This window comes from Bactrocera dorsalis, chromosome 3, assembly GCF_023373825.1.
Source record: "Bactrocera dorsalis isolate Fly_Bdor chromosome 3, ASM2337382v1, whole genome shotgun sequence".
Lineage (NCBI taxonomy): Eukaryota > Metazoa > Arthropoda > Insecta > Diptera > Tephritidae > Bactrocera > Bactrocera dorsalis.
Genome location: NC_064305.1, coordinates 10,898,113 through 10,925,333, shown reverse-complemented (window position 1 = coordinate 10,925,333; position 27,221 = coordinate 10,898,113). Strand labels below are relative to the sequence as shown.

Here is a 27,221-nt window from a genome sequence, read left to right as displayed (position 1 = left end):
TCGAATTTTTTACTTCAAAATTTTTTCATTTACAAACTAAATTTTCATTTTTTAAACACAAAAAATTATAAAATTCGAATTCCCCTTTTCTCAATCTAGTATTTAGGATTGAAAACTGAACTCTTAATATTTAATCCGATTTTTGGTAATAAATTTTTTCAAATCAGTATTTTGGATTCAAATTTTGTTTTTAATTTTTTTAACCGATTTTTGGTATAAGAAATTTGAAAATTATTTTCCTTTAAAATTTTCGGTATTACAAAATAAAACGAAAAAATAAAAAAATAACATTAAAAAATACAAAATTAAAAAAAAATAATAAAAATATTAAAATAAATAAAGAACTAAAAAAAAAAAATAAAATAAAAAGTAAAAAAAAATTTAAAAATATTTCAAATAAATTTTTGGTACAGAAAATTTTAAAATTACTTTTAACTCAAATTTTAAGCACTAAAATTGAACAAAATTACAAAAAAAAAATAAAAAATAAAGCATTAAAACAAAAATACAAAATTAAAAGAAAATAAAAATAAAATAAAAAATTAAAAAAAAAATAAAAATGTAAATAAAAAAAATTTAAAAATAAAAAAAAAATTAAAAAAAATAAAAATGATTAAAAAAATAAAAAATAAATTAAAAAATTAAAAAAAAAATAAAAATTAAAAAAAAAATAAAAAAAGTAAAAAAATTAAAAAAAAAAATTTAAAAAATTAAAAAAATATTTCAAATTAATTTTTGGTACAGAAAATTTTTAAATTATTTTTCATTAAAATTTTAAGTATTAAAAAATGAAAAAAAAAAACAATAATAAATATTCAAATAAATAAAAAATAAAAAAAAAAACATTAAAAAAAAAAATAAAATGTAATTAAAAGAAATTAAAAAAAATATTAAAAAATAGTAAAAAAAAATAAAAATAATAATTAAAATTTCATTTAATTTCTATTGCATTATTTGCAACCCTGTGTGTGCAGGCAAATGCAAACTTATAATTTTTATTTTTTCTTTTTTATCAAAATTAATAAGCGCTAAAATTGCACTTTTCATTTCACTTTTTTGTTGCTTTTCAATTATATATTTAATTTTTCGTTTACGCCAAATATTCACACATGTACATATACATATATATAAGAGGCTGTGCGTTGCGTACATATTTATATTTATTTTTTTATTTTCTGTTAGCTATTACAAAATGTTCTCATATGCGGTAACTACTTCGACTATTACAACAACAGCTTGCTATTCTTTGGTATTTGATATTTTTTACTATAAGTAATTTAGTTTTAAAAATACGATATTTCACTAAGCTAAACGCAAATTCATTTTGCCTTTTGTCAGTACGAAGCAAAATATAAGCAAGAATGCTTACAAAACGCATACAATTTGTCTTAACATTGCGTGTGTTGTGCGCATGCGCAACCGCGCAGTAAGTGTTAGCTAATTGGCGCACCGTTATTGTTAGTATATGCTAATGACGATTACTATAGAATTGATTGATGCCTAAAACATGCTTCTCTTCGTGATATTTCTGCAGGATATGTGTAATAACGGAGGTGGTGTCATTGTCGCCACCCCAAACGCGTATCGAATTCTCATTTTCGAGTATGGACAGAAAGGCTAAGTAAGAGAATTTACTTGTATCTAATATTTATAGCGCCAAAAACATTGAACACTCACCTATTAGTATTTTGGGATTACTTAAGTTCATCTGTACTTGCGGCATTTCGAGTATGGCTTTAAGTATGGGTGAATCTTGCGATAAGCCTTCGCGCAGCTCAATCAAACTGCCTGTACGATTGCCACAAAGCCACTCACATGCTGCTGCTTTATTATTGCAAGTCTTTTTTAAAGCTTTCAGTACTTCAGTCTCTTCGAAACCCATCTCTACCAGTGAGTTTATAGTTTCCGGCGCCGGTGGCATATCACGGTGACTATAGATGCGCACTATTTCTAGTAAAGCTTCGGTGTTTTCAACAATGCTCTGTAATTAATTGAAATATATGATAAAAACTGATAAATTATAAAAGAATTTTTGTAAATTTACATCATTTGTGAGTATGCCCGAGGGTGAGAGCACCGATTGGCTCTTTTGCAGACCCATAGCAGCTTCCTCTATCGAACTCTCTTCGCTCTGATGTTGTATCAGCCACTCCAGCGCAGTTGAGTAGACACCTCTGTAAAAAGAGAGCAATATTTCGTAAAAATATTGCAACTAACTGTGATTTTAACAAAGCACTTACTGCGTAACCTTAAGCGCATACTCGGCCTTCTCCTTTTTAAAACCCATATCGACAAGGCACTGCAGTGTATCATTCTGATAGTTACGTTTATTGATTAGCTTTTGCTTAAGCATCGCTATCAGCCGTGTGGCATATGGGCCCGCGCCTATAATGGCCGCAGAAGCTTGCGCCAGTGAGATGAGCACTTTACGCACGTCGAATTGCAGCTGCAAACCAACAACAAAAATACAAATTCAATACAGTAAACGGAAATGCGGCAGCTACACTCACATTGGATTGCTGAAATATCTCATTGATGTCCACCATCGGCATGTCCACGGTATGCGGCATTACATTACGCGTAGCCGTATTGATTTCCAGTTCACGCGGCGCTTGCAAATCACGCGTCACTGCAGTCATTTGTTGCAGATGTTGCCGTCGCGGCACCAGCAACAACATTGCATTGTCTTCAATTTTCAATTGCGCCAGCGTCATGGTTTCGTTCAATTCGGCGCCTTGGTATTCAGCGCGCATTATGCGATAACGTGGTCCCAGTTGCCGCACGTCAGTCGCAAATAGCGGTAAGGCGCTTGCATCATCAGACAATTCGAGCATTACCTCATTTTTCAGCTCGGCAATGCGTTTGTTTATGTCTGTTTGGAAAATTAGCACACGTGCGCTGGGGCAAATGACACGCACTCGGATGTTTTGTTTGGTCACATCACGTTCGATGTTGTCGCTGGAGCCGTGCGTAGCCGAGTCTGAGCTCGAAATGCCTGATGAACGACGGGAGCCTCTTCTGTGAAAAATAGAAAAATTCAAAATTGTAAATAAAGTTAAGTTTTAAATAAGTTAAGTCTTCTTTAGCACACTGTCTATCATGTAATAACCGTTAGTCATACTTAGAAAATAAGTTTCGCAGTTTCTGCATATTGCGCTGAGCAGCTTTTCCTCGGACTCGTTTGTAAAAGTTTTGACAGCGAATTTAGAAACTAAGAAAATTGTATTTTATTTTTTATTTTGCTAAGCTTACTCACATTTTTGACACACGACGTGGCTGCGGCGTAAGTGTAGGAGTTGCATGTTGCAGTTGCAGCTGTTGTGACTGTGACAGCGACTGCATCGTAGTTTGCCCGACACGCGTTCCTTGCTGTTGATTTAGGCTCCGTGCTGGTGAAGTTGGCACCACACTACGGTTACGTCGTTGTGGTGGCGCCGTATGACGCGCTGGTGAGACACTATGCTTTATATGTTGTTCGCATGCTACACTTGTTGTAGCACCTGCTGTTGTATTTGAATTGGCACTTGTGGCACGTAAACCCTCGGTTGTTCGACTGCAAGTCGCCTGTGCAGCATTGGTTTTATCCTCACCGGCGGTTCGTTTATTGCGTGCCGCCCACCTGGCACGCATCCAAGGGATCATTAATAAATAATAATTTTTACTGAACGTTGTAATGTTAAAGTTGTACAATTTGCGTCCAGTTCAGTTGAAAGTATTTTAGTTGGCACGAGCATCATGGACATATTGGACTTTGTTGCATAGGCATTGCAGTAAACTGCGACCTTTTTCGACTTTATAGTCACAAATACTACCTTTGTTAACTGGCATAGCTGAAGAAAAAACGTGAATTATTAATAAATACAAAGTAGTACTTAAGCATACAACGCTCGGATTTTGATATAAATAAGCGAAATTTACAAATATTAAATTGCTTACTTAATTTGCGCATTTTTACTTTATTGTTTATACAATTTTGTTATTGTTTTTGTCATTATACTAAAATTACAAAAAATTTTATTTTACTGCCTAAATAATCAACTTTTTCACTTTTGTTTTGCTATCGTCAGTTTTCTCTTATCAAGCAAGAGAGCTGTGCTTTTGAGCAACATAAATTTACCGGCGGTAAAATAGAATTAACGATACTTAAAACAGTTAGCAATCAGTTAACATAACCGGTAGTTATTTTAGATCTTTTTTGTATATAAGCCGATATTGTCTTTCTGTAAAAGTCAAAACAAAATTACTAAAATGTCACAAGTCGACCAATTAATAATAAGAGAAACAATATTGCTACAAAGAATCGATTGCTCTTGTATATTTGTTCCACTTCAATTTTTGCATTTGAAAGTTCAATTTCCATAGCTTAGTACACGATTTGTGTTTGGAGCTCTTTTATTTAGCATTGCCGTTATTATAAGAGAATTACCATCAAATAGTTCATATTTGCTAATAAGTGTAACAATAATTATGTCTTGACAAATCCTTCAATTATTGATTTATTTAATTTTATTAAATTTCAAATGCAACTCTGTGTTGCCGCAACGACATATTTGCCGATAAAAAAATTCGATTAGTTTTTACGACTTTTCTGCGCGAGTGAGCGTTGTTTGTGCTGTGGTGATTGAAATTTTTTTTGGAAATATTGCTGGAAAATCGATGATATTTCTAATTGCAAATATTAGAATTGATATAATTTAAAGAAAAAGTGTCTTATTAAAGTGATTGTGAGTGTTTGAGGATTTCGGGAAGTTATATACAATTCGTTGAAAGTTTTGCGTGCAAAGTCAAATAGTTACATGTGTGCGTGCAATGAATGGATAAAATAATCGGAAGAAAGAAAAATAAGAACGCATAAAAAGCAGAGAGAAAAGAGTAGCAGACGACGACAAAGGGAAGAATCGCCATCACCCAAGACAACGGCATTTGAGCAACAGCAGAATAAATAAAATTGATACAAATATTATAATGGAAATTTGCAAAATAAATAGTTGTAAATACATTTAAATAAATAAATAATCCAAATAATAGTCAAGCAGTCATATATATTTATGTACGCGTAAGGAGTATTGATAGCATTGGCATTTATTACAAGATAAGAACTTGGAAAGAATTACGCACAGTTAGGACGCGGCAGCAGTGAAAATAACTTGCTAAGCACGAAAAAGGGATACATAGGTATTCATGCGTACATACGTTTGCATATGCGGTAAGTAAGCAGGTAATATTGTGCTATGCTCCAAGCATACACAAGAAATGTGAGTCGACGCAAAACTTGACCAAAACACCTTTTTTTTTTTTGCTCTGCTCCACACTTCTCCCAATAAAAATGAATAAGCGCTTTTGGCGTTGCTTAATATGTGTGTTTTTTTATGTACATTATAGCACTTTGTAGTTTATTTGTGCTCGTGGCAATTATCTCAAAACCTTTCGTTTGTGTTTTTTTTTGTTGGTACTATAATGCTTTCTATGCTTTGTTTTCAATGGTACGACTCTTTTCTGCTTGTGTTCTGCGTCACAAAGCCTCTTAACTGATTCTGAGAATTATGTCTTATTATGTATTTGTCGCGCATCCTGGCCATATTTTATGGAGTTCTCCTGATACTGGAATACAATTAGATTAAAAGATAAAAGTTAATGTTTGGCATTATAGCATATTATTGTTATTGATTTTGTTGAAGACACAAAGTGTTTTCATTTGAACATTCATATTCACTCAATGGTATGTAAATGATGTTGTTGTAGCGGCAGAATTATCTTTTCACTGCTTTAATTAGTTTACAAAAATCCACAACAAATTTAACAATGAACTTAACTATTTAAATCGTGTTCGTTTGAGAAAACATTTATCTGTAAAGGGTATTATTTCGTGCAGCCGAAGTTAGCATTTTTTCTTGTTTTTATCTTAATTTAGATAAATAATCTTCATATAATATTTTAGTATTTTCTCTTCTTGCAGCACCCTCGACGCCTATGATTAATACTCGTATCATTTCGTCAAAGTACATAAACTGCTCATAATCTAACGATAGCTTGTATTTAAACAAATTTGGTAAAATAAGCACCACAAAAAGAAAAATTAACTGCCATTTAAACCAGAATACAATATAAAATTAAATAACAAACAACGACCTAAACAAAAATAGGTCATTAAAAAGCAAACATTTAAATAAGTCGTATTAACTAATATCAGGTAAGTGGAAAGTTCTTTTTTCATTAAATATGATTAAATAATTTTTTCGACCTTCGAAATTAAATTCATATATTTTTCTTACAGTTTATACAGTTCCAAAATGTGGAACTCCGATACACGTTCACAGAACGGTGTGAGCAATTCATCCACTGGATCGCCCAGTTATGGCGGTTACAATTCCAGCAACGGAAATGGCAGAAATGGTTCGCCACATCATCAGCAACAACAGCAACAGCAGCAAGTTAAGCAGCTGGGTATGACATCTGCCATCAGCTTGGCAGAGCCACGTAGTGAAGATTTACAGAAGACCGAAGAACTACGTAAAGCTTTAGAACCGTTTAAAGTGTTCGAAACTCAAGATGAGCTTAATCATCGTATGGAGATTTTAGCCAAACTCAATACGTTGGTCAAACAATGGGTTAAAGATGTGTCAATGTCCAAGAATATGCCCGAGGCCGCTGCCGAAAAATTAGGTGGCAAAATTTACACTTTCGGTTCATATCGCCTGGGTGTACATCATAAGGGAGCCGATATTGATGCGCTTTGTGTGGCGCCGCGCAATATCGAACGCACGGATTATTTTACTTCATTCTTTGACTTGTTAAAGAAGCAATCCGAAGTGACGGAGTGTCGTTCGGTGGAAGAGGCTTTTGTGCCGGTTATAAAAATGAATTTTGATGGCATTGAAATTGATTTGTTATTTGCGCGTCTCTCACTCAAGGAGATACCGGATGATTTTGATTTACGCGATGATAATTTGCTGAAAAATTTAGATCCACGTTCGGTGCGCAGTTTGAACGGTTGTCGAGTGACGGATGAAATTCTAGCGCTCGTGCCAAATATAGAGAATTTCCGTTTGGCGTTACGTTCCATCAAGTTGTGGGCGAAAAGTGAGTATGAATTGGATTTTTTTTTACATAGTGTTTGTATATGCTAAAAAAAATGTTTATTTACAAATATAGAACATGGCATTTACTCAAATTCTCTGGGTTACTTTGGTGGTGTGACGTGGGCTATGTTGGTGGCGCGCACCTGCCAGCTTTATCCAAATGCTACAGCCTCAACGCTGGTGCATAAATTCTTTTTGGTCTTCTCCCGTTGGAAGTGGCCAAATCCTGTGCTACTCAAGCACCCTGACAATGTCAATTTACGGTTTCCGGTAAGTAGCAGCTGAAGCGTTATTCTTTAGTTTTTATTTGATATTTTTTTTGTCATTCATTCATTTTGTTTATATTCTTTTAATTTTTTAAAATATTTTTTTTTAAATTTTTTGAAATATTTTTTTGAATTTTTTTTTTTAATTTTTTTTTTAATTTTTTTTTAATTTTTGAAAACTGTTTTTTTTTTAATTTTTGAAATATGTTTTTTTTAATTTTTTTTTAAATTTTTGAAATATTTTTTTTTAATTTTTTGAAACATTTTTTTTTTAATTTTTTGAAACTTTTTTTTAATTTTTTTGAAATATTTTTTTTTTTTAATTTTTTGAAATATTTTTTTTTTTTAATTTTTTGAAATATTTTTTTTTTTTTAATTTTTTAAAATATTTTTTTTTAAATTTTTTGAAATATTTTTATTTACATTTTTTTTAATTATTTTGGGATATCTGTTTGTTTTTAATTTTTTTGAAATATTTTTTAATTTTTATACTTTATTTATACTTCTTAGGTTTGGGATCCACGTGTAAACGCTTCGGATCGCTACCATCTAATGCCCATCATAACGCCGGCATATCCACAACAGAATTCCACATTCAATGTATCGGAATCTACAAAGAAAGTTATACTTAATGAATTTAACCGCGGCATGATTACCACGGATGAAATAATGCTTGGACGTGCTGCGTGGGATCGTCTCTTTGAGGCGCCAAGTTTCTTTTACAAGTATATATTCGCAAGTAAAATGCATATGTGTAAATATTTATTAACATTTTGCTTTTGTTTATAGATATCGCCACTTTATAGTGCTTTTAGTCACATCTCAGACAGGCGATGATCAACTGGAGTGGTGTGGCTTAGTCGAATCGAAGATTCGTCTATTAGTTGGTAATTTAGAGCGTAATCAACACATTTCATTGGCACATGTAAATCCAACATGTTTCGACTATAAGAAAACCGCTGCCACCACACAAACCAACAATGGCAATGAGGAAGACAAAACACAGCCGGGTGGCAATCCAACAGTTTGTCAAGCACCATTCTGTTCGATGTGGTTCATCGGTTTGGAATTTGAACGCACCGAGAATTTGAATGTCGACCTTACAGAGAGTATACAAAACTTTACCGAACATGTCATACAACATGGCGTGAGTAGCATGGTTTTTGTAATAATCTTTATATATTTTTTATGTATTTATTTTTTTCTACTCTTTACCTTTTGTAGGTAAACATAAAAATGCTGAAAGATGGCATGCATATTGAGGCGCGCCATGTGAAGCGTAAATCGCTCTCGCAGTATTTGGATACGGATTTTTTGAAGCGTGAACGCAAATCCATGGAACAGCATAATAATTTTAATAATGCAATTTTAGCGAATCGCAAACGTTTGTCGACCGAATTGTCTACACAGAAAGAGGGGGGTAGCGCTAAAAAGCCGCGCTTAAGTGAATCGGTGAGTATATAATTATTAGTGCTAAATTTTAAACTAGAAGAAAATATTTTTAATTGAAATATTATGATAATGAGCGTAGTTATTCGGTTTAGTATCATAAAAGAGTACTAGATTCAGTAAAATATTAGAAAGAATTAGTATTAAATTTGTAATGTTTTATAGTTTTTGTAAAATTTTCATACATTATATTTTTTTGAAATTTGTAAAAAGTAGTTTTTATTATTTTTTTTATAAAAAAATATTTTTCTTATATATTTTTTTTTAATTAATTTAATTTTTTTTTTGATATTTATTAATTTTTGAATAATATACATTTTTTTAATTCCTTTTGTATAAATACTTTTTTAAATAGTAATTTTTTCATATTTTTTTTTAATTTAATGTACTATTAAAAAAATATTTATTTTTTCTTTTTTTTATACAATTATTATTTTTTTTTTAATATTTGCTATATAAAAATGTCTAAAAATTTAAATATTGTCGTTTGTAGTTTGTTTTTAATTTTTTTTAATTCAATCTACCAAAATAATAATAAAATTGATATTTTAAAAATTAAAAAATATCAGTTTTTCAAAATTAAAGACTAAAAAAATCGAGTCTAAGTAATTTATATTGTTTTTAATTATTATATTTTTTTAAATTAATTTTTTTCTTGTAAAAACGTATTTGTTTATTAAATTTTTTTATTGTTTTTATTAAAATTTTTCTTTTTTTTGTAAACATTTATTTATTTTATTATAATTTTTTAATTTTTTTTTTTATAATTAAACAATTTTTTTAAATACTTTTTTTATATTTTTTTTATAAATTTTTTTTATTTTACTTTATAGATTTTTTTATAGAAATTTTTTTATTTGTTTTTATAAAAGTTAATTCTTGTATTGTTCTTATAGAAATTACTCTTTTAGTTTTTTTTTTTATAAAATTATTTTTTATAAAATTATTTTTTCTTATAAAATTATTTTTTTTTATAAAATTATTTTTTTTTATAAAATTATTTTTTATTATAAAATAATTTTTTTATAAAATTGGTATTTTTTATAAAATTATTTTTTTATAAAATTATTATTTTTTTACTTATTTTAAAAGTTATTTTATTATTTGTTTTTTTTTTATAAAATTATTTTTCTAAATTTAAAAAACAAATTATACAAAAATTATTTTTTTTTTTAATTTTTTTAATTTTTTTTTTTATTTTTCATTATACATATGTACATACATATATGCTTAATAAAAAGTCTCACAATTTAAATATTTAAAGAACTTTCAACATTATGTGATTTTTAGCCAATAAACTATAAATTTTTATAAATTAAAAAAATACTAAAAAATTTCCAAATTAATGACAAACAAAATTTTTTATAAAAAATTATTTATTTTTTTAAATTAATTTTTTTTTATTTTTTTAAATTAATTTTTTTTTATTTTTTTAAATTAATTTTTTTTTATTTTTTTAAATTAATTTTTTTTTATTTTTTTAAATTAATTTTTGTATAATTTTTTTTTTTTACTTTTTAATAAAATTTTTATGTTTTTCAAAAAAATTATTATTTTTTTTTTCATAAAATTGTAATTATTTTTATTTATTCTATTTTGTACCATTTTTTATATATGTACATATGTATATGCTTTTTTTTTGAATAAAAAAAACACTCCTAACGCTAAAAATTCCAAAATCTTGCCTTTTAACCTCACTTTAGCAAATTCATTAAAAATAAGCAATTTCGCTTCATTTATAGCAAACGGAGGAGAACTCAAATGCGTCAAGTGATGCCGGCGGCTTAACGCCGACCACACAGCCGACAAGCGCACCGAACTTCACACCCGACGCAAAGAGCACCAATAACGGTGGTTCTGGCTCGGGCTCCGGTTCGAATTCGCCACGCAACAGCAATGGCAATGGCGGTGGCAATAGTGTCAACAATCAAAACACAAATAGTAATAGCAGCAACAGTACAACAACAACACCAACAGCTGCAACTGCTGCTGCTAGCGCGGAAGTGGCCTGCTCGTGACCGACGCTCACCACAGCACCGAATCCGATACCGCCGTCGCTGCCGCAACCGCCGCCGCCGCCACCACATCAACAACAACAACCACAACAAACACAAACTCATTACATGTCGCATTCACTTCATAACACCATACACAACACACACGCCACACTCCATCACACACACTCATCCATCGTTTCGCATTCACAGAAATTTCGCAAAAACAATAATGCCGCAGCCGTTGCCAATTCAAATAGCATATTTAGTCAGCGTGCTACCTCCATACCGGGACACACCAGCAACACCGCAGCAATGGCCTTTAAGCAGGGCTTGCCCACGGCCTCGTCCATCTACCAAAGGAACAACAATAGTCGACGTTTGCAACATCATATGTCTTCGGCTGGTATGCCGGGTGTATTGGGTGGTAGTGGCGGTGGTGGTGTGATTGGTGGTGAGAAGCCGCTAACCTTTTCCACCTCAAAATCGACAACTGTAAATGCCAACAACAATCAGCATCAATATACAAATTATACAAATTGCGACAACAACAATAGGAATAGTAGTTATAATGCCGGCGCTGCTTCGGCAGTTGCTTCAAATGCTGTTGTTGGCAGCACCGCCGCAACAGTTACAGCCAGCATTCCCAATAGCAACGACAACAACAGTTTTAGTTACAATAATTCATGCAACACAACAGCGGACGCCGATGACAGCGACGATCTGTTTATGATGAGCGATAACACTACAACAACAACAACAACAACTATTAATTGTAAGTTTTTAACACAGCAATACTATTTATTATTGACTTTTAGCGTCCAGCAGAGCGAAAGTATTAAGACTGGATACCGATTTTTACCTCTTATGCTCCTATTTCTCCTCTAACTGTACCTATTTATATATTATATACATATTCATATATATAGCTGTATTTTATCTATTTACTTTGATTTACATATTACTTTTATTGCGATTTTACACGTACAATTTTTACAGAAAAAAAATATTTCTCAGTGAAGCATAGAAAAATAAAATAAAAACAAAGAAACTACAAAAAAAAGAAAAAAAAAACAAAAAAATTAAAAAAGAAAAAAAAAGAGATATATTTTTTTAAACAAAAAATTATACAATGACGATTTTTTACAAAATAATAAAAATAAAAAGCAAATAAAAAAATTACAAAAGTACAAAAAAAAGAAAGAAAAGTGAAAAAGCAAAACAAAATCTTATTTTTATTGATTTATTTTAACTGTTGACTTCTTTGATGGCAAGGCGAAAATTAGCATGATTAAGACCAAACAGTTGAAGGTTTGAAAGGTTTAACTTACAAATAACCATAGCAAGTTACTTCAAAATAAATTTTATTAAAATTAATTAAAAATTTAACACAAATTTTTATCAATCGAAAAATTTCAAAATAATCCTTTCTATTAATACTAATTATATATTGAGGGTTGTCCAGTTGCAAGTCAGGAAAAATGCGTTTCGAAGAAATATTTTTTTTTTATTTTTACATAAAAATAATGAACATTTACAGAATATAAACTAATTTTTGGGTGGGTATTCTGGTCTGGACGTTTAAATGTTAGACATTTTTCCAACTAAGATAAAAAAAGAAAAATATTTTTCTATCCACTTTTTACTTGATTTTTACTAAAAAAAAAAAAAAAATTAAAAAAAAAATAAAAAAATTCAAAAAAAGTTAAAAATAATAATAGAAAATTGTTGAATTGCAGGTAGGTGGAGTGGGGGCTGCAAAACTAAAAAAAAAAAGCGGCGCTTCCAGGTTGATATGATTCCAACCCGTGTAGTCAAAACAAAAAAATTGATTCTTTGCCAAAAAAAAAAATCATCAAATGGCGTGAACTTGAAAAAAAAAAACAATTATTTTACTCCTTTTTTGGTATTTCGAATTTTGTAAAAATACTCAAAATATTTTTTTTTTCTAAAATCCGATCAGACGTATAACAAAGATTTGTATTAAATTTCAAAGGTAAATATCATGTCAACCATTTCAAAAACAAATTTTTACGAGAAAAACGCGTTTTTGAGCATTTCGCTTCACAAAATCTGCTGTCTCTTCGAAAATAATTCGAATTTTTAAAAATTCATTTAAGGGCATATTTTAAGGTGTAAATATTGAAAATATGCAAAAATAGATTTTTTCAAATTTCTAGACCAGAATACCTCCTTAAGAGGTTATATACAGTTAAAAGCCGAAATAATCGAATTTTTCTGTTTGAAATTTTCTCAAATCCAAAAACCCAATTTAATTTTACTACAGATGACTGCAGGTAATGAATAGGTGGATACAGGCAATGATCGAAGGACTAGTGAAATTTTTGATTTTTTTAAATAATTGCGGCTTCCGAAAATAAGTATTTTTTTTATGAAAAATTTCACTCTTCAACGTAGCTTGAAAATTTAAATTATTATCAAAACACTTATTTATTCGAATATTATCTGACAAAAGTAACTATGAAGGTCGTGTGAATGCTTCAAGTCGATCGGTCTTACAAATACGTTTATATCCCCGAAACTGTTTGCTGTATCAGCTTTCAAATTTCGAAAAATGGTGTCACGTATCCATTCATATGAAGATATCTGTTCGGAGACACATTTTTTCTAAATTCGATATATCTCTCAACCAAAAAATTATTGCTTAATTTAAGAATGTCTAATAGTTAAAAAATAATAAAAAGATTCTACTAATAACATTAAAAATATTTAAAATCAGTAAAATATTATTTTTCTTGCATTTTTCGAATTAAATTTTCACTATCGCTTAAAAAAATAAAAAAGTATTGATATATATACATACATATATTGTATATAGAAAGAAATCATAGCTTTTATACTTGCCATCAAAGATAGCATACATAAATATTTAAGCTTTTGAGCAGAAGAGTGTTGTGTTTAGCAAGGATTTATAGCGTATATTTAAGGGGAAGTGAACTGTTGTTCGAAAAAAACAAGATTTAATATTATAAAAAAGGTGCTCCTCACTCTGAAGTTGTTCAATGTAACCAATAACTTCCTAACTTTTAAGTATGGTAAAGATTTGTCCTTCCACAGTTGTAGAACTCCTTCTCGAAAGTATAAAGTTTAGTTTGGCAGAAGCTTGGTTTGTTTCTTATAGACCTCTTACAACTCTTCAAAGTCAAGTCTCACTACTGCTATTTACTGATACCAACCGTTTCCCCGACATTCGGGTCAAAGTAACCGGAACGGACCTGGATTTTTATCTGGTCATGGACTATCAACTCGTCACTAATCCTCAAAAAACAACTACCAACTGTGTAAGATCGTTCGAATTGCTCAGAAATTTTCAACCTGTTTTGCATGAAAGTTAAAATTTTAGTAGTTAGGTTTCGAAATTTTTCGTCTGTTAACGATTTGGTGTTTTTAAGTAAACTGTTTCAAAAGTTGGGGCTTTCATCGGTTTAAATAGCTTGGTCAGTGAAAGCTTTCTTAAAAGACCTTGTGTTGCCTAAATTGTTATGAATTTAGTGTTTTGAGACTTAACTGCTTCAAATACAAATCATTAAAAACTTTTAAGATATTTTCGAAAAATTTTTATATAAAATTATTAAATCTATTTCAATTCATTTTCGAAAGCATACGTAAGTCAAACCTTTCATAAATTCCAAGCTATTAAAAAAAACGCTATAAAATATATGTAAGCTTTGCTGTTTAAGCTTTATGACCTGAGTGCCTTTTCGAATTTCGAGAGCTTTCCTAAATCATAACTTGAGTGCTTTTTCGAAAGTAAGAGCTTTCATATACTTGAAGTTTTATGTGAACTTTCATAAATTTGCTGTTTTTTATAAGCTTTCAGCTTTCAAGCTGCGATTTTCCTGTGTTAAAATGAAAATTCAAAATTCAACGAATCCGCTAGGAACTGAGTGGGATCACCAATGATTACAAAAAAAGCTTAAAATGTGACTTTTGAACTTTCAAAATGAAAGTTTTTAATAAACGAAAGTCCAGTTTTTCATATAGTTTGAGATTGTTTGTTGGTCAAAAGTTTTTTATGCAATAAGAAGCAGAATTATAAGCATAAGGGTACGCTCGGATCGGCTTTGAGCGTCCACTCTGCGTAAACCCTAAAGTTTCTAAAGAGTTTTAGCGGTATTTATAGTATGTCCCTATTGTCAGTTTACTTGCCAACGGCTCAGGTAAGCTTAGGTATTTGTAGGTGAAACCTTGTTTTTCCAGCTCAACATCACAGGCAGGTTGCTCTAAGCTACTTCTCTCTTATTATGGTGATCTGTTGGTATTTCCGTCTACTTGCTATAATTTTCTTCTATAATTCTATTAGAAATCGTATCACTGAAAAGTGACGTGATCAACTATCCACTGTTGGGGTAAGCTAAGTAATTTATATGCATATAAGGTGGTAAAAGTAGTAAGTAAAAGCTGAACTGTTGTTCATAACGGTTCTATATTTTATAATATCAATATAAATATTATTTTTGTAAATGATTAAAATGCAAACAAAAAACTAAAATATTTACATTTTTTTGTTTTTTTCTCTTTTTTGACTCTTTTGCAGCATAAAAATCTTTTTATTATAAGGAATCATATATAAACACATGCATATATCTAAATATATATAGCCTAGCTTGTAAGGATACTTAAAGCAGCGAGTCGATGTGGTTCACCTAACCACAAATATTTGCGTGTATACAATTATATACGGCCTATGGCTTAACTCCACAACTCATTTGTAAGTAAAATTTTTAGAAAAATATACTGAAAATTATTTAAAATATTAAAAAATATTAAAATATTAAAAAATTTTGGGAAACATTAAAATTAATCTATAAATAACATATTTCAAAAAAATATTAAAATTTTTGGAAAAATTTTAGAAAAATATTAAAGTTTTTGAAAAATTTTTAGAAAAATATTGAAAATTTAAAAAAAATATGTAAATTATTAAAAAAAAATATAAAAAATTTTAGATGAACGTTAAAATTTGATAGAAAAATTTTAAAAATTTTTTAAAAATTAATTAATACAATTTTTTGGAAAAATAATCAAAAATTATTAAAATTTGCAGAAAAATATTAAAATGATTAGAAAAAATATTAAATCTACAATTTTTAGAGAAAATTAAAACTTTTATAAAAACATTGAAATTTTTAGAAAAATATTCAAAGTAATCTAAAAATATAATATTAAAAATAAATTTTTATTGAAAAAAGAACAATTGCTACAAAAAAAATTGTTTTAAAAAATTGAAATTTTTCGGAAAATTTTACATAAGCAATAAATTAATTAAAAAATAGTAAAATTTGTTGAAAATTATTAAATAAAATTTTTGGAAAAATAATCAAAAAGTTATTAAAATTAAAAAAAAAGTTTAAAATGATTTTATATGAATGGATATAAAAAATTATTCTATAAATATTAAAATTGAAAAATATTAATTAGTACAATTTTTAGAGAAAATTAAAATTTTTATAAAAATATTGAAATTTTTAGAAAAATATTAAAAATAATTTAGAAAATATTTAAAAAATATTAATTATTAAAATTTTTGGTAAAACTTCAAAATTTAAAAAAAAATATTGAAATTAAAAAAAAAATTATATAAAACTTTTTTAAATAATTAAAACATATTAAAATTGGAAAAATTTTGGAATAATTTTATAAATAATCTGTAAATATTAAAATTTTTATAAAAATATTGAAATATTAGAAAATATTAAAAATTTAAGAAAATTTTTAATAACAATATTGAAACTTTTAGTAAAATATTAAAATTTTTAGGTAAACAAGCAATCAAAAAATACTAAAATTTTTAGAAAATTATTAAGTTAAATTTTTGGAGCAATATAATATTTTTTTTATAAATAATTTAAATTTTTTGGAAAAATTTCAAAAAATATATAAATATATTTGGAGAAATATTAAATTTTATTAAAAAATTTTGAAACTTATTATTACAATTTTTAGAAAAATATTCAAATAAACGTAAAATAAATTTTTAAATAGTAAAAAGTTATGAAAAATATTGAAATTTTAGAAAAGTTACTCATATAATTTTTACAATTTATTCAAATTAATATAAAAATTTATAGAATATTATTAAAACTTATAGAAAAAGACAACAATTTCTAGAGAAAAACTAAAATTTTTTAGAAAAATTTAAAATTTTCCCAAAAATATTAAATATTAAAATTTTTTAAAAATGTTAAAGCTTATAGAAAAATATTAATATTTCTGGAAAAATGTTAAAAATTAAAAAAAAATAATTACATTTTCAGAAAAATATTAAAATTGAGCAAAAAATATTAAAATTTTCCGAAAAACACTAAATATAAAGTTTATAGAAAAATATGAAAACTTTCCGGAGAATATATTTTATATATTTTTAGAAAAACTATTACAAATTTTATAAAAATGTAAGATATAAAATTTTTAGAAAAACTATTACAAATTTTATAAAAATGTAAGATATAAAATTTTTAGAAAAATATTAAAATTAAAATAAATGTTAAAAATTTTGAAAATATTAACATTTTTGAAGCTTTTGAAAAATACTAAATATAAAATTTATAAAAAAATATTAAAATTTTTAGAAGAAATATTACAAATTTTCCGAAGATTATTAAATATAAAATTTATGAAAAAATATTTAAATTTTCCAAAAAATACTATATGTGACCTGGTCTACGAAAAGGGAGCTAACGTGCGAAAACTAGTTTTCTGGGAAACAGCTGTTAAAAAAAAAATGATTTTTTGACACCTAAGCCCCCTTTCCGTAGACCAGGTCACATATATAAAATTTAAAAAAGAAAAATATTTACTTCGAAAAATATTAAATTTTTTAAAAATATTAATTAATATATATTTTTTTTATTTTTTGCCTCCACAGTAACATTTAATTGCAACAATTGGCATAGCGTGCAAGTTCATCGTTTTAAAATTACACATACATGCATAAATATGCTGATTTATAACGGAGAGGATGCTTACATTGGCGCAAACTCCGAAGATTTGGCCAAGAGATTTGGATTTCAGACACGACACTAAAAGAGCGTTACATGCGGCACATAAGGGTCCATATACATACATACAACGGGCCACCAATGCTGCTTTAATTGGCTGAATGTCCTTCCCAACGTCATACATACAAATGTGTCTATATTTGGCCAAACATTATGCTAAACAACATTTCAATCCTTCTCCTAGATAGAACCTTCTACTACTACTACTACTCTTAAGCCACTCTACATGGATAACAATTCGCAATAATTGTTATTTAACTCTTTTTTTTGCAGCGATTTCGCAACGCATACAGAAAGCGTAAGAAAGATGCAAGCGCTGTGTTGCACCGTTTGACAACAAAAACAACTGAATTTTTATGTTAGGCTTTATCTCACGAACGACCGTATACTCTGACCACACATACAACACAACTTGACTATGGTTACATACATACATACGTATTTACTTACATAAATACTCTACAAGACCGCAACAACAATTAAAATTTCTGCGAAAGCAAACCTTTTTTACTACACTTTTTGAAGAAAAAAATTAAAAACAAAGTGTTTTTTAACAAACAATTTTTTTCTACCAACAACACACCACACCGACCACTCCTATTTATTTCAGTTATTTTCCAAATCCACTTCTCTTCACCACCACCACCATTTCATTCCTACCAACAAACACACACACTTCCTTACGTTTTTTATGAAATTCGACTCGTCTCAACTTTAAAACTTAAGCTCGTCTGTTAGTTGAAATTAAATTGATACAAAAATGCAAGTATATTGAAAGTGTTACTTAATGCTGAAAAAAAGCCGAAAAAACTATGAAGCAACAAACAAAGATGCGTAAGAAAGAAAGAAAACTGAAAAACAAAAACTGGAGAAAAAAGGTAAAGAAAAAATTCAATAATCATTACAAAAAAGTTTCAAAATATTTCCAAATTACATTTTATCCATAATTTACATTAAATAAAAAATAAAATAAATAAAAACAAAGTTACAGAAATAAAGCGCAAAAAAAAAATAATAAAAAACTGTGTTTTTAATTTTAGCATTAAGTTTTTGTGCTTTGGCAAAACATGAAAATTATTTAATTCAAAATAAAATCACGAATTGCATAAGAAAGCTTAAGTGAAAGCTCCGAAAAGCTTTAATATAGCTTCTTTATAACGTGAAATTCATGAATTTTGTGCAAAAGCTTCTTGGGTAAGCACTGAGAAGCTTTTACCGAAGTTTTTGTGATGTTAAAAAGCATCAAAAGATTTTATATAACGTGAAGTTCATTAATTTTGTGCGAAAGCTTCTTGCGAAAGCACTGAAAAGCTTTAACATAAATATTTTGGGCGTTTGCAAAGCTTTTATATAACGAAATTTATTAATTTTGTGTGAAACCGTAGAAAAACATGCGCTTGTTAAATTTTTATTTTATGGGAAATTCATTAATTTAGTGCGAAAGCTCATAGGAAAGCACTGCAAAGCGGTACTATACAAGTTTTTATCTGTTGCATTAGTTTATAAAGCAACTTTATTATATCGAGAACTTCATTAAATTTGTGCGAAAGCTCACAGGAGAGTACTGAAAAGCTCTACCATGAAAGTTTTGTGCTGTTGCAATAGTATACAAATTATGCAAAGATTTTATATAACGAGAATTTCATAAATTTTGTGCCAAAGCTCATAGGGAAGCACTGAAAAGCTCTGCTAAGCTTTCGTTTTATTTGAAAATTCAAATGCAAGCACTGAGATGTGATTTACTCAATAGTTTGCTTCGACACACAAAAAATATATTTTGTTGCTTTATGGGAAAGCTCTGATAGCTAAGCTTTTACTTAACGAGAAAGCTGAAATGCCGTAAAATTTCAGTCTTCAATATGTATATACTTGTATATGAACACGAGCACGAAAGTAAAGAGCATGATTAATTTTATGCGAAAGCTCAAGTGAAAGCATTTAAAAGCGATTGAGATGTGATGTTAATCAGCTTGCACATAAAAATATATTATCATTTATCAGAAAGCTGAAATGTAAGCGCTGAAAAGCTTTTAAGTTTCATTATATAATAATATATTTCTCATGAAAGTCTATATGAAAGCACGAAACGGCGCTGCTAAGCTTTCACTTAACGTATTTATTTTAGAAAAGTTACATGAAATTGATGAAAGCTCTGTTAAGTAACCTTTAATTGGCTGTCTAAAGATAATTAGACTAATAATTGGCTTTCCAATCTTTAAATTTTTGACGAAATTTAAACAAAACTGAATGATTAGCAACTTTGAGAGATCATGCTTTCGGATGATTATCTTCAAAGGGGGAATCGAGCATGTCAAATATTCAAATATATATACGTGTATATCGAAGTCAATTTGGGTTTTGAATAGTAAGTTCTTGCACTGATCTTCCAATATGACTTCGAAGATGTTAGATCTTAAAGTAAATGCTTAAAGTATATAAAAGCCTCTTTGGTGTTTATAAAGGGTTATTAATGGGGTGGATTAATTCTTGCGAAACCACATATGTATGTCCCGCGATGAGCCCCATATTCGGCAAGCCTAGTCGCTAATTCGAGTAGCCATGGATCGGTATGAATAGTGATAATGCGCATCCTCATAGTGCGCACCCAAGACGCTATTGAAGAAGACCCGAATGAATTCATCCGCCATATAAGGCAAAAGTTGGAGCTGTGCCCATTCACTTTATGGAAGATTTTGCGAAAGGATCTTGGTGTGTGGGCTCAAAACCCCAGCTCTTGCAAGTATTGAAATCGAATGATCATCAAACACATTGCACTTTCGGTGAATGTGCCCAAAACGAGCTGGCAACCAATGCCGACGTTCACAAGAAAACTTTGTTTAGCGATGAAGCACACTTTTGGGTCGAATAGGCACGGTAATGAACAAAATTGTGGGGCATTTGGAGTCATGATAACCACAAGCCTTTGTTGAGACACCGTTACAGCTTCAAGAAGTCATTGTTTGGTCTGCTCTATGGCTGGAGGGAATCATTGGTCCAAATTTCTTCAAAAATCAAGCCGGCATAATGTTGCAGTGTCTATGGGGAACGCTATAGAGCCATTATTACTGACTTTCGTGCCAGAATTGGAGTATGTTGATGTGAATGTTCTATGAACTATAATACTTGTAGACGAAATGAAATGTTATATAAATATTATGTAATATGTATAATTAATTTATCAAAAGTAATAATTATTCTATACTTAAACTTTTTTCATAATAATTTTTGTAAGCATTCCCATAATCAAGAAATCGAATAGGGTATACCTTGAGCAACACTTTTTTGCAATAAGAAAATAAAACTACACAAACAACAAATAATAATTTCAAAGTTCAAAACAATACAGGAGAATGCGATAGAAAAGCAAAAGCACTAAAACAGTAAATGTGGATCGTGAGAGTGAGCAACGGCAAACAGGGGTCAGTGACACTTCTAATGCAGGACTCAAGTTGGACTTTTGGGCAAAACAAGGTATTCGCTAAATTAGTCAAATAAATAAGATTGAGGGCGTAAGTCGACGTTGTGGATATTTAAATTGTTAAATAAAAATTATTACGCATTTTATAAGTTTTTTAATAAAAAAAAAGAAATCATCAAATAAATAAAAAAATGCAGTTATGTAAATAAAAATAAATATTATTAAGAAAATTGTTTGCTGTTACGGAAATTTCGGTAAGTAGCAGATAATGTTAAAAATATGTATATTATTATATTCCGTTGGATAGACAGTTCCAGTAAAAATATGCACAGTATTTTTGGATTTTAGCGGTTTTAATAAACGTTTTGTTAAATATTTATTTTAAAGCATGATGAAGTGCTTTGGCCTAATAAAAATGAAAAATGTTGTTGTTTTGAATTTTTTTGATAATTTCCTAAATTTTTTCTTCGTTTGTATTAATTAGCTTTAAGAAAAGTTTAAGTTATAACTTTATAAGTTTCTTATGGTCATCATTTGTGCTTATTGCATTAAAATTTTTTTTAATAATTATAAAACGTATTTTTTTAAATAATTATTTTTTCCAAAAAAAAAGAAAATAAATAATTTTTTCCAACTTTTTTTTAAAATTTCACAATTTTTTCAAAAATGATTTTTTTTAATTGATAAATATATGTATATATTTTCATAATTTTTTTATAAATATTTTTTTAACATTTTTTTAATACATTTTTTTTATAAATACTTTTTCATAATTATTTTTTTTTATAATTATTTTTTTTTTATGAATTTTTTTTGCATACATTTTTTTTAAATATTTTTTTTAATAATTTTTTTTATATATTTTTTATTCATAATTATTTTTTTTTATAATTTTTTTTAACATTATATATTGATCGTTGAAAACAAATATGTACAATATTTTTCGAATTTAAACGTTTTAATAAAGCTAATGTTAAATATTTATTTTAAAGGGTTTGAAGGAGAAGTTCGGGCTAATAAAAAATAAAAAATGTTATCTCCAAAATTTTCGATACTGTTTTCTTCACTTGTATTAAATAGCTTAGAAATGTTTAAGGTGTAACCGTTTTTTTGGTCGCCATTTCTGGTTGTTGTAATCGAAAAAATGTGTTTTTTCTTTTAATTACAAATTATATTTTTTAAATAATTAGTTTATCCAAAAAAAAAAAATCCCAATTTTTTCAAAATTTTTTTTTTCAAATTTCATAATTTTTTTTAATATATATTTTTATAACATATTTTTTTCAAATTTCACAGTTTTTTTAATGTCTTATTTTTTAATATATATAAATATTTTTTTTTTTTAATATTTTCGTTTTTATTAGTTTCTGCTATTTTTACATTTAAAGATTTTATACTTAAGAACGGCGCATCTGTTACACTTTAAAGTCTAGCATAAAGGTGGTTGTTGCATTAGAAAAAATATTTTTTTTTTTTTTAATTATAAATTATATTTTTTTTAAATAATAATTTTTTCCGAATAAAAAAAGAAAAATTCATAACTTTTTCCCATTTTTTTCAAATTTCATAATTTTTATATATATATATTTTTTTTTAATATATTTTCTTAAATGTATTTTTTTTAAATAATTTTTTAATACTTTTTTCCTTAATAGTTTTTTATAAATATTTTTTTTAATATTTTTTTTTTAATTTTTTTTTAAATAATTTTTTTAAATATGTTTTTTTCCATAATTTTCTTTTTAATATTTTTTTCATAATTTTTTTGAATGATTATTTTTAAAAACATTTTATTTTTAGAATTATTTTTTTTTTTCATTTTTAAATTGTATACTTAAGAACAATGCATCTGTTCCACTTCTAAGTCTAGCATATGGGGAAGACATAGAGAAGGGTCTCTGTGTTTTAAAACAAGAAAAAACGTTGAAGTTGTATGTCAGCTATGTATATGCTTTAGTGGTTCGATCTGCACAATTTATTCGGAGATTATAATATTGCTCTGGAAAATATTCTATAATAAATTTCGTGAAGATAATTTGTCAAATAAAAAAGTTTTCCATACTAGGACTTGATCGTTCAGTTTGTATGGCAGCTATATGTTATAGTGGTTCAATGTCGGCGACTCCTATCAATGCACAGCTTCTTAGAAAGGAAAGGACGTATGCAAAATTTCAGATCAATATCTAAACTGAGGGACTTGTTTGCGTATATACAGACTGACGGAGATGAGGACTTCCACGTTACCTGGTTGCTGTTACAAACTTCATGGCAAACTTAAGGGGTGAAAAATCCCCTTTTTTCACAATTTTTTTTGTTACAAACATACACTATTAACAAGAAAATTCTGAAATTTTTGGAAAAAATAGTTTAAACTCAAACATTGCAACGCCATATCCGGTGGCCCTTCGGAAAAAAGATGCGCCTGCGTTGGCAGGATAACTCCTAACTCATATAAAAAAGTACGTGTTTTAGCTACAACTTTAGCTCAAAACTTGGACGAAGAAAAAATTGAAAATTGAATTTTTGGTAGACATTTTTACAAAAAAATTAAAATTTCAATGAAAATATAGCGACATTTTGTTATTCAAATAGTTGTAATCGAAAAAATCTTTCATCCACGTCTTTAAGAATTATATCTCAAAGATCTGTCTAAAATTTCATGAAGATCGGTTGAGTAGTTCTCGAGGAATTTGTCCAGCCATCTTCAAAAACACAGTTTCGAGAAAAACGCTTTCAAGATCGACACACTTAACCTAGCTACCCTCGAGCGCACAAGTTCCCAAAGCTGTATCTACGAAACTATTATTCGGATCAACTCGAAAATTCAGGACAATATTGTAGAGGTGTTGTAAAATTTAATAAGAATTTCGATAGTTTCCGGAAACACATGAAACCTCTTTATTGAGAGCTCAAACGAAAGCCAAGAAAAGTTCTGCCAAGTTAATTTATTTAAAAACTCTGCAACGCTTTTTAGAGAGTAAAAAAACTTGAAACAAAATTTACTCGCATTTAAAAACCAATTTTAATTTTTGCTCTTTGAAAACTAAAATTTTTATTATTTTTTTTTATGAAAATCAGTAGTGTCATTTAATTGTTATACAAAATACTTGAAAATAGTGTAATGTTTAGAAAAGCGTAAAATGTTTGAAAGATTTTCTTTTTAATACGAAAAAATGTATATTTCGAAAAATAAATATAAAAATAAAGAAAATATATTAGTATTTCTAAAAATTTTAATATTTTTCTTAATATTTTTCTGTAATATTATTTAAATTTTTTTATATTTTTTCGAAAAATTTTAATATTTTTCAAAAAGTTGTATATTTAATATTTTTCAAAAATTTTAATAGTTTTCTAAAATTTGCAACATTTTAATTTTAATATTTTTCTAAAAATTTGATATTTAATATTTTTCAAAAAGTTGTATATTTAATATTTTTCTAATATCTGTAATACATTTTATAAAAATTTTAATATTTTTTCCATATTTTTTTAAATTTTTCTGAAAATTTTAATATATAATTTTTTTTTTATTTCGAAAAATATGGTTATAAAACGGTTATATATCGGTTATTATATCTGACAGCGGTTTTTTTTGATGATATGTTATTAGGCATTTTAGCTGACGATATGTATGTACATATATACCTACACATGTACATATGTATGTATATTTGACATAGTGCATGCAGTTGCTCAAGCAAATTCTGTAGCGCAACTAAATTTCAGCACAAAAACGTTTTCACTCACCAAAAACATATTTAAAAGTACAGTCTGCATTTTAAACAAAACATTATTTTGAGAGATGTCGCTGAGCATTTCCCCAGCGCGTGAACAAGTGAAATTTCCCAAAGTACAAAGCCGCTAAAATCTGCCACGCCTGCGGTTCCCCGAAACAATCAACATGGCGACAAAGGACTTGCAACAAACAGTGATTTACCTATTTTACCTTTATCTAACGCAAGTAGGGACAAAAACCACGCTCACGCTAAGCGACGACCGCTGATTCGCCGTGTACTAAGATAATAGCACACGTATTTTAGCAAGTTGAAGGTCATTTGACAGGATTAGAGCAGAAAATAGCAGCCATTGTTCGGCGTTTGCGACGCGACCGGCTTTCGGCGCGACGAATTGCGATCCTCCTAGAGACCTTTTAAAACTTAGTAGCTGACTAAGCAAGCAAATTTAGCTGGCAGGTAAGTTTGTTTAGATTAGCTTAAGTAAACACTAGCTTAAGTCGCGGCAGCTGCATTTCCTATCCTTCCGCGAAGGCACAATTAATTCTATTTGTACTTTTTGAAAGAATCTCAACCTTGTAGAGGGATTTAGTTGAGGATTTATTTTAGTACATGCTGCTAAGTACGCCCTGTCCATCAGTACTAACGTACATATTTGTTTTAAATATTGTATGGGAGACTTAAGCTGAGTACACACTATACATTTAAGCATGGAAAAATAAAATCTGTGGCAAATGTTTGGGAGCTCTCAACAGTTTTCTGTCATTTAGTCATTAACACCTTACTTTACCTGACTATTTTTCGGCGGGCACCTTTATTTGAGCAAAACTATACAATATAATTGTTATAGGCTTACAAATAGATATTATATATTAATATATTTGTATACATGTAGGTAAATATATTTACATAACGGTATTCACTAATTGTTAAAAATACAGGCTCTTTCTTTTGGTATATGAATATCCTAAGATTTTGTATTTAAAAGTTCATCATTTGTATTTGACAGTTCGCTGTGTTGAAATACGTACATATGTTGATTTCTGAAAATTTTACATGGATTGTCTGACTATTTCTAACTAAAATCTGAGATTAAAAAAATAATATTTAATTAATTTTTTGAATTTTTAGTTTTTTGGTAAGACTTTGTCATGCATAAATTTTCTTTTTTAAATTATTCATTATATAATTATATTAACTAATACTAAAAAATGGAAAATGAAAAAAAAGAAATTTAAATATAAAAAACAATATTTTTTGAAAAAAAAAGTATGTGAAAAAAACTCAAAAATTTTTTTTAGTATTTAGAAAAAAAATTCAAATAATAAGATGGAAACAAAAATCATGGAAGTGTTAAAAATAATAAGTTTTGCATAATAAAAAATTTAAAAAATTAAAAAGAAGTTTTGCGTAAAAAAATTAATTAAAAATAATAATTATAGGAAAAAGTACTGAATTCGTAATAATTTGGCTTGCTTAAAAATTTTAGATAAACTTGACACAAACTAAAAAAATTCAAATATTCTTAATAATATTTAGAAAAAATGTCAACTAATTAAAAAATGGAAAGCGAAAAAATTAAACAAATTTTTAAATATTAAAAATAATAATTTTTGAAAAGAAAATTTTAAAAATAAAATTTAATAATTAAAAAAATTAAAATCGCTTTAATTATAATTGTGAACCTCAAAAATTTTACATGTGTTCGAAATAAGTAAAATCTGCCAATATTCTGAATAGCAGCTTAGAAAAAGTTTCGATTATTAAATACATGGAATATAAAAAAAAATTGGAAGTATTAAAAAATTCAAATATTCTTCATAATAATTTAGAAAAAAAACGGATATCAAAAAAATGGAAAGCGAAAAAGTATAAGAAGAGTTAAAAATAATACGTTTGGTATACATATAAAATTTTAAATTTAAAAAGTTAATAAAAAAAAAACGGTTTAATATTTTTCAAAGGTCTTGATTTTAGCTGTTTTCGGCGCGAGCAAAAACTGCATATATTGTGAAAATGAGTCTCGTCCGAAAAGATGATTTTTCGGTAAAATTGAATGGGTTGAAAACCACTTTGGAAAAAAGTTTTCAATACTTCTAGTTTTCTTCTAGTGAATAATTGCGTAAAAAGTAAATATTAAAAGTATGGAAAATGGAAAAAAAGTATTAAAAATAATACGTTTGGATTATTTCTTACTTATTCACATTAATTGTATTTATTTGCCGTAGAATTGTATTTATATTGGACAATAGCTAA

General features: G+C 27.9%; 3 protein-coding genes across 5 annotated transcripts; 2 read left to right on the top strand and 1 right to left on the bottom strand.

Moving 5' to 3' along the window:
- Positions 1–967: 967 nt before the first annotated feature.
- On the bottom strand, positions 968–4,082 carry LOC105226656 (ubiquitin-associated domain-containing protein 1). Of its 2 annotated transcripts, XM_011205648.3 has the most exons (7): positions 3,937–4,082; positions 3,257–3,830; positions 2,511–3,018; positions 2,241–2,446; positions 2,045–2,174; positions 1,678–1,981; positions 968–1,617 (listed from the first exon to the last, which is right to left on the bottom strand). In XM_011205648.3, exons 2-7 carry the CDS (start codon positions 3,640–3,642, stop codon positions 1,469–1,471), a joined length of 1,683 nt encoding a protein of 560 aa, XP_011203950.2. In that variant the 5' UTR covers positions 3,643–3,830; positions 3,937–4,082; the 3' UTR covers positions 968–1,468. The 2 variants fall into 2 exon arrangements, with proteins under 2 accessions (XP_011203950.2, XP_011203951.2); XM_011205649.2 differs by lacking the exons at positions 3,257–3,830; positions 3,937–4,082 and adding an exon at positions 3,122–3,248.
- Positions 4,083–4,571: 489 nt separating this feature from the next.
- LOC105226655 (poly(A) polymerase type 3) lies at positions 4,572–10,812 on the top strand. 2 transcript variants are annotated; one of them, XM_049451016.1, is made up of 8 exons: positions 4,572–5,206; positions 5,957–6,190; positions 6,275–7,080; positions 7,153–7,349; positions 7,856–8,070; positions 8,135–8,492; positions 8,570–8,797; positions 10,537–10,812. In XM_049451016.1, exons 3-8 carry the CDS (start codon positions 6,291–6,293, stop codon positions 10,810–10,812), a joined length of 2,064 nt encoding a protein of 687 aa, XP_049306973.1. In that variant the 5' UTR covers positions 4,572–5,206; positions 5,957–6,190; positions 6,275–6,290. The 2 variants fall into 2 exon arrangements, with proteins under 2 accessions (XP_049306973.1, XP_011203949.2); XM_011205647.4 differs by having other exon boundaries at positions 4,572–5,218.
- A 105-nt stretch (positions 10,813–10,917) lies between these two features.
- LOC125777101 (probable serine/threonine-protein kinase DDB_G0282963) lies at positions 10,918–18,079 on the top strand. The gene is made up of 3 exons (XM_049451017.1): positions 10,918–11,563; positions 15,347–15,520; positions 17,678–18,079. The coding sequence occupies exons 1-2, from the start codon at positions 10,918–10,920 to the stop codon at positions 15,349–15,351; spliced, it is 651 nt and encodes a 216-aa protein (XP_049306974.1). The 3' UTR covers positions 15,352–15,520; positions 17,678–18,079.
- The last annotated feature ends 9,142 nt before the right edge of the window (positions 18,080–27,221 follow it).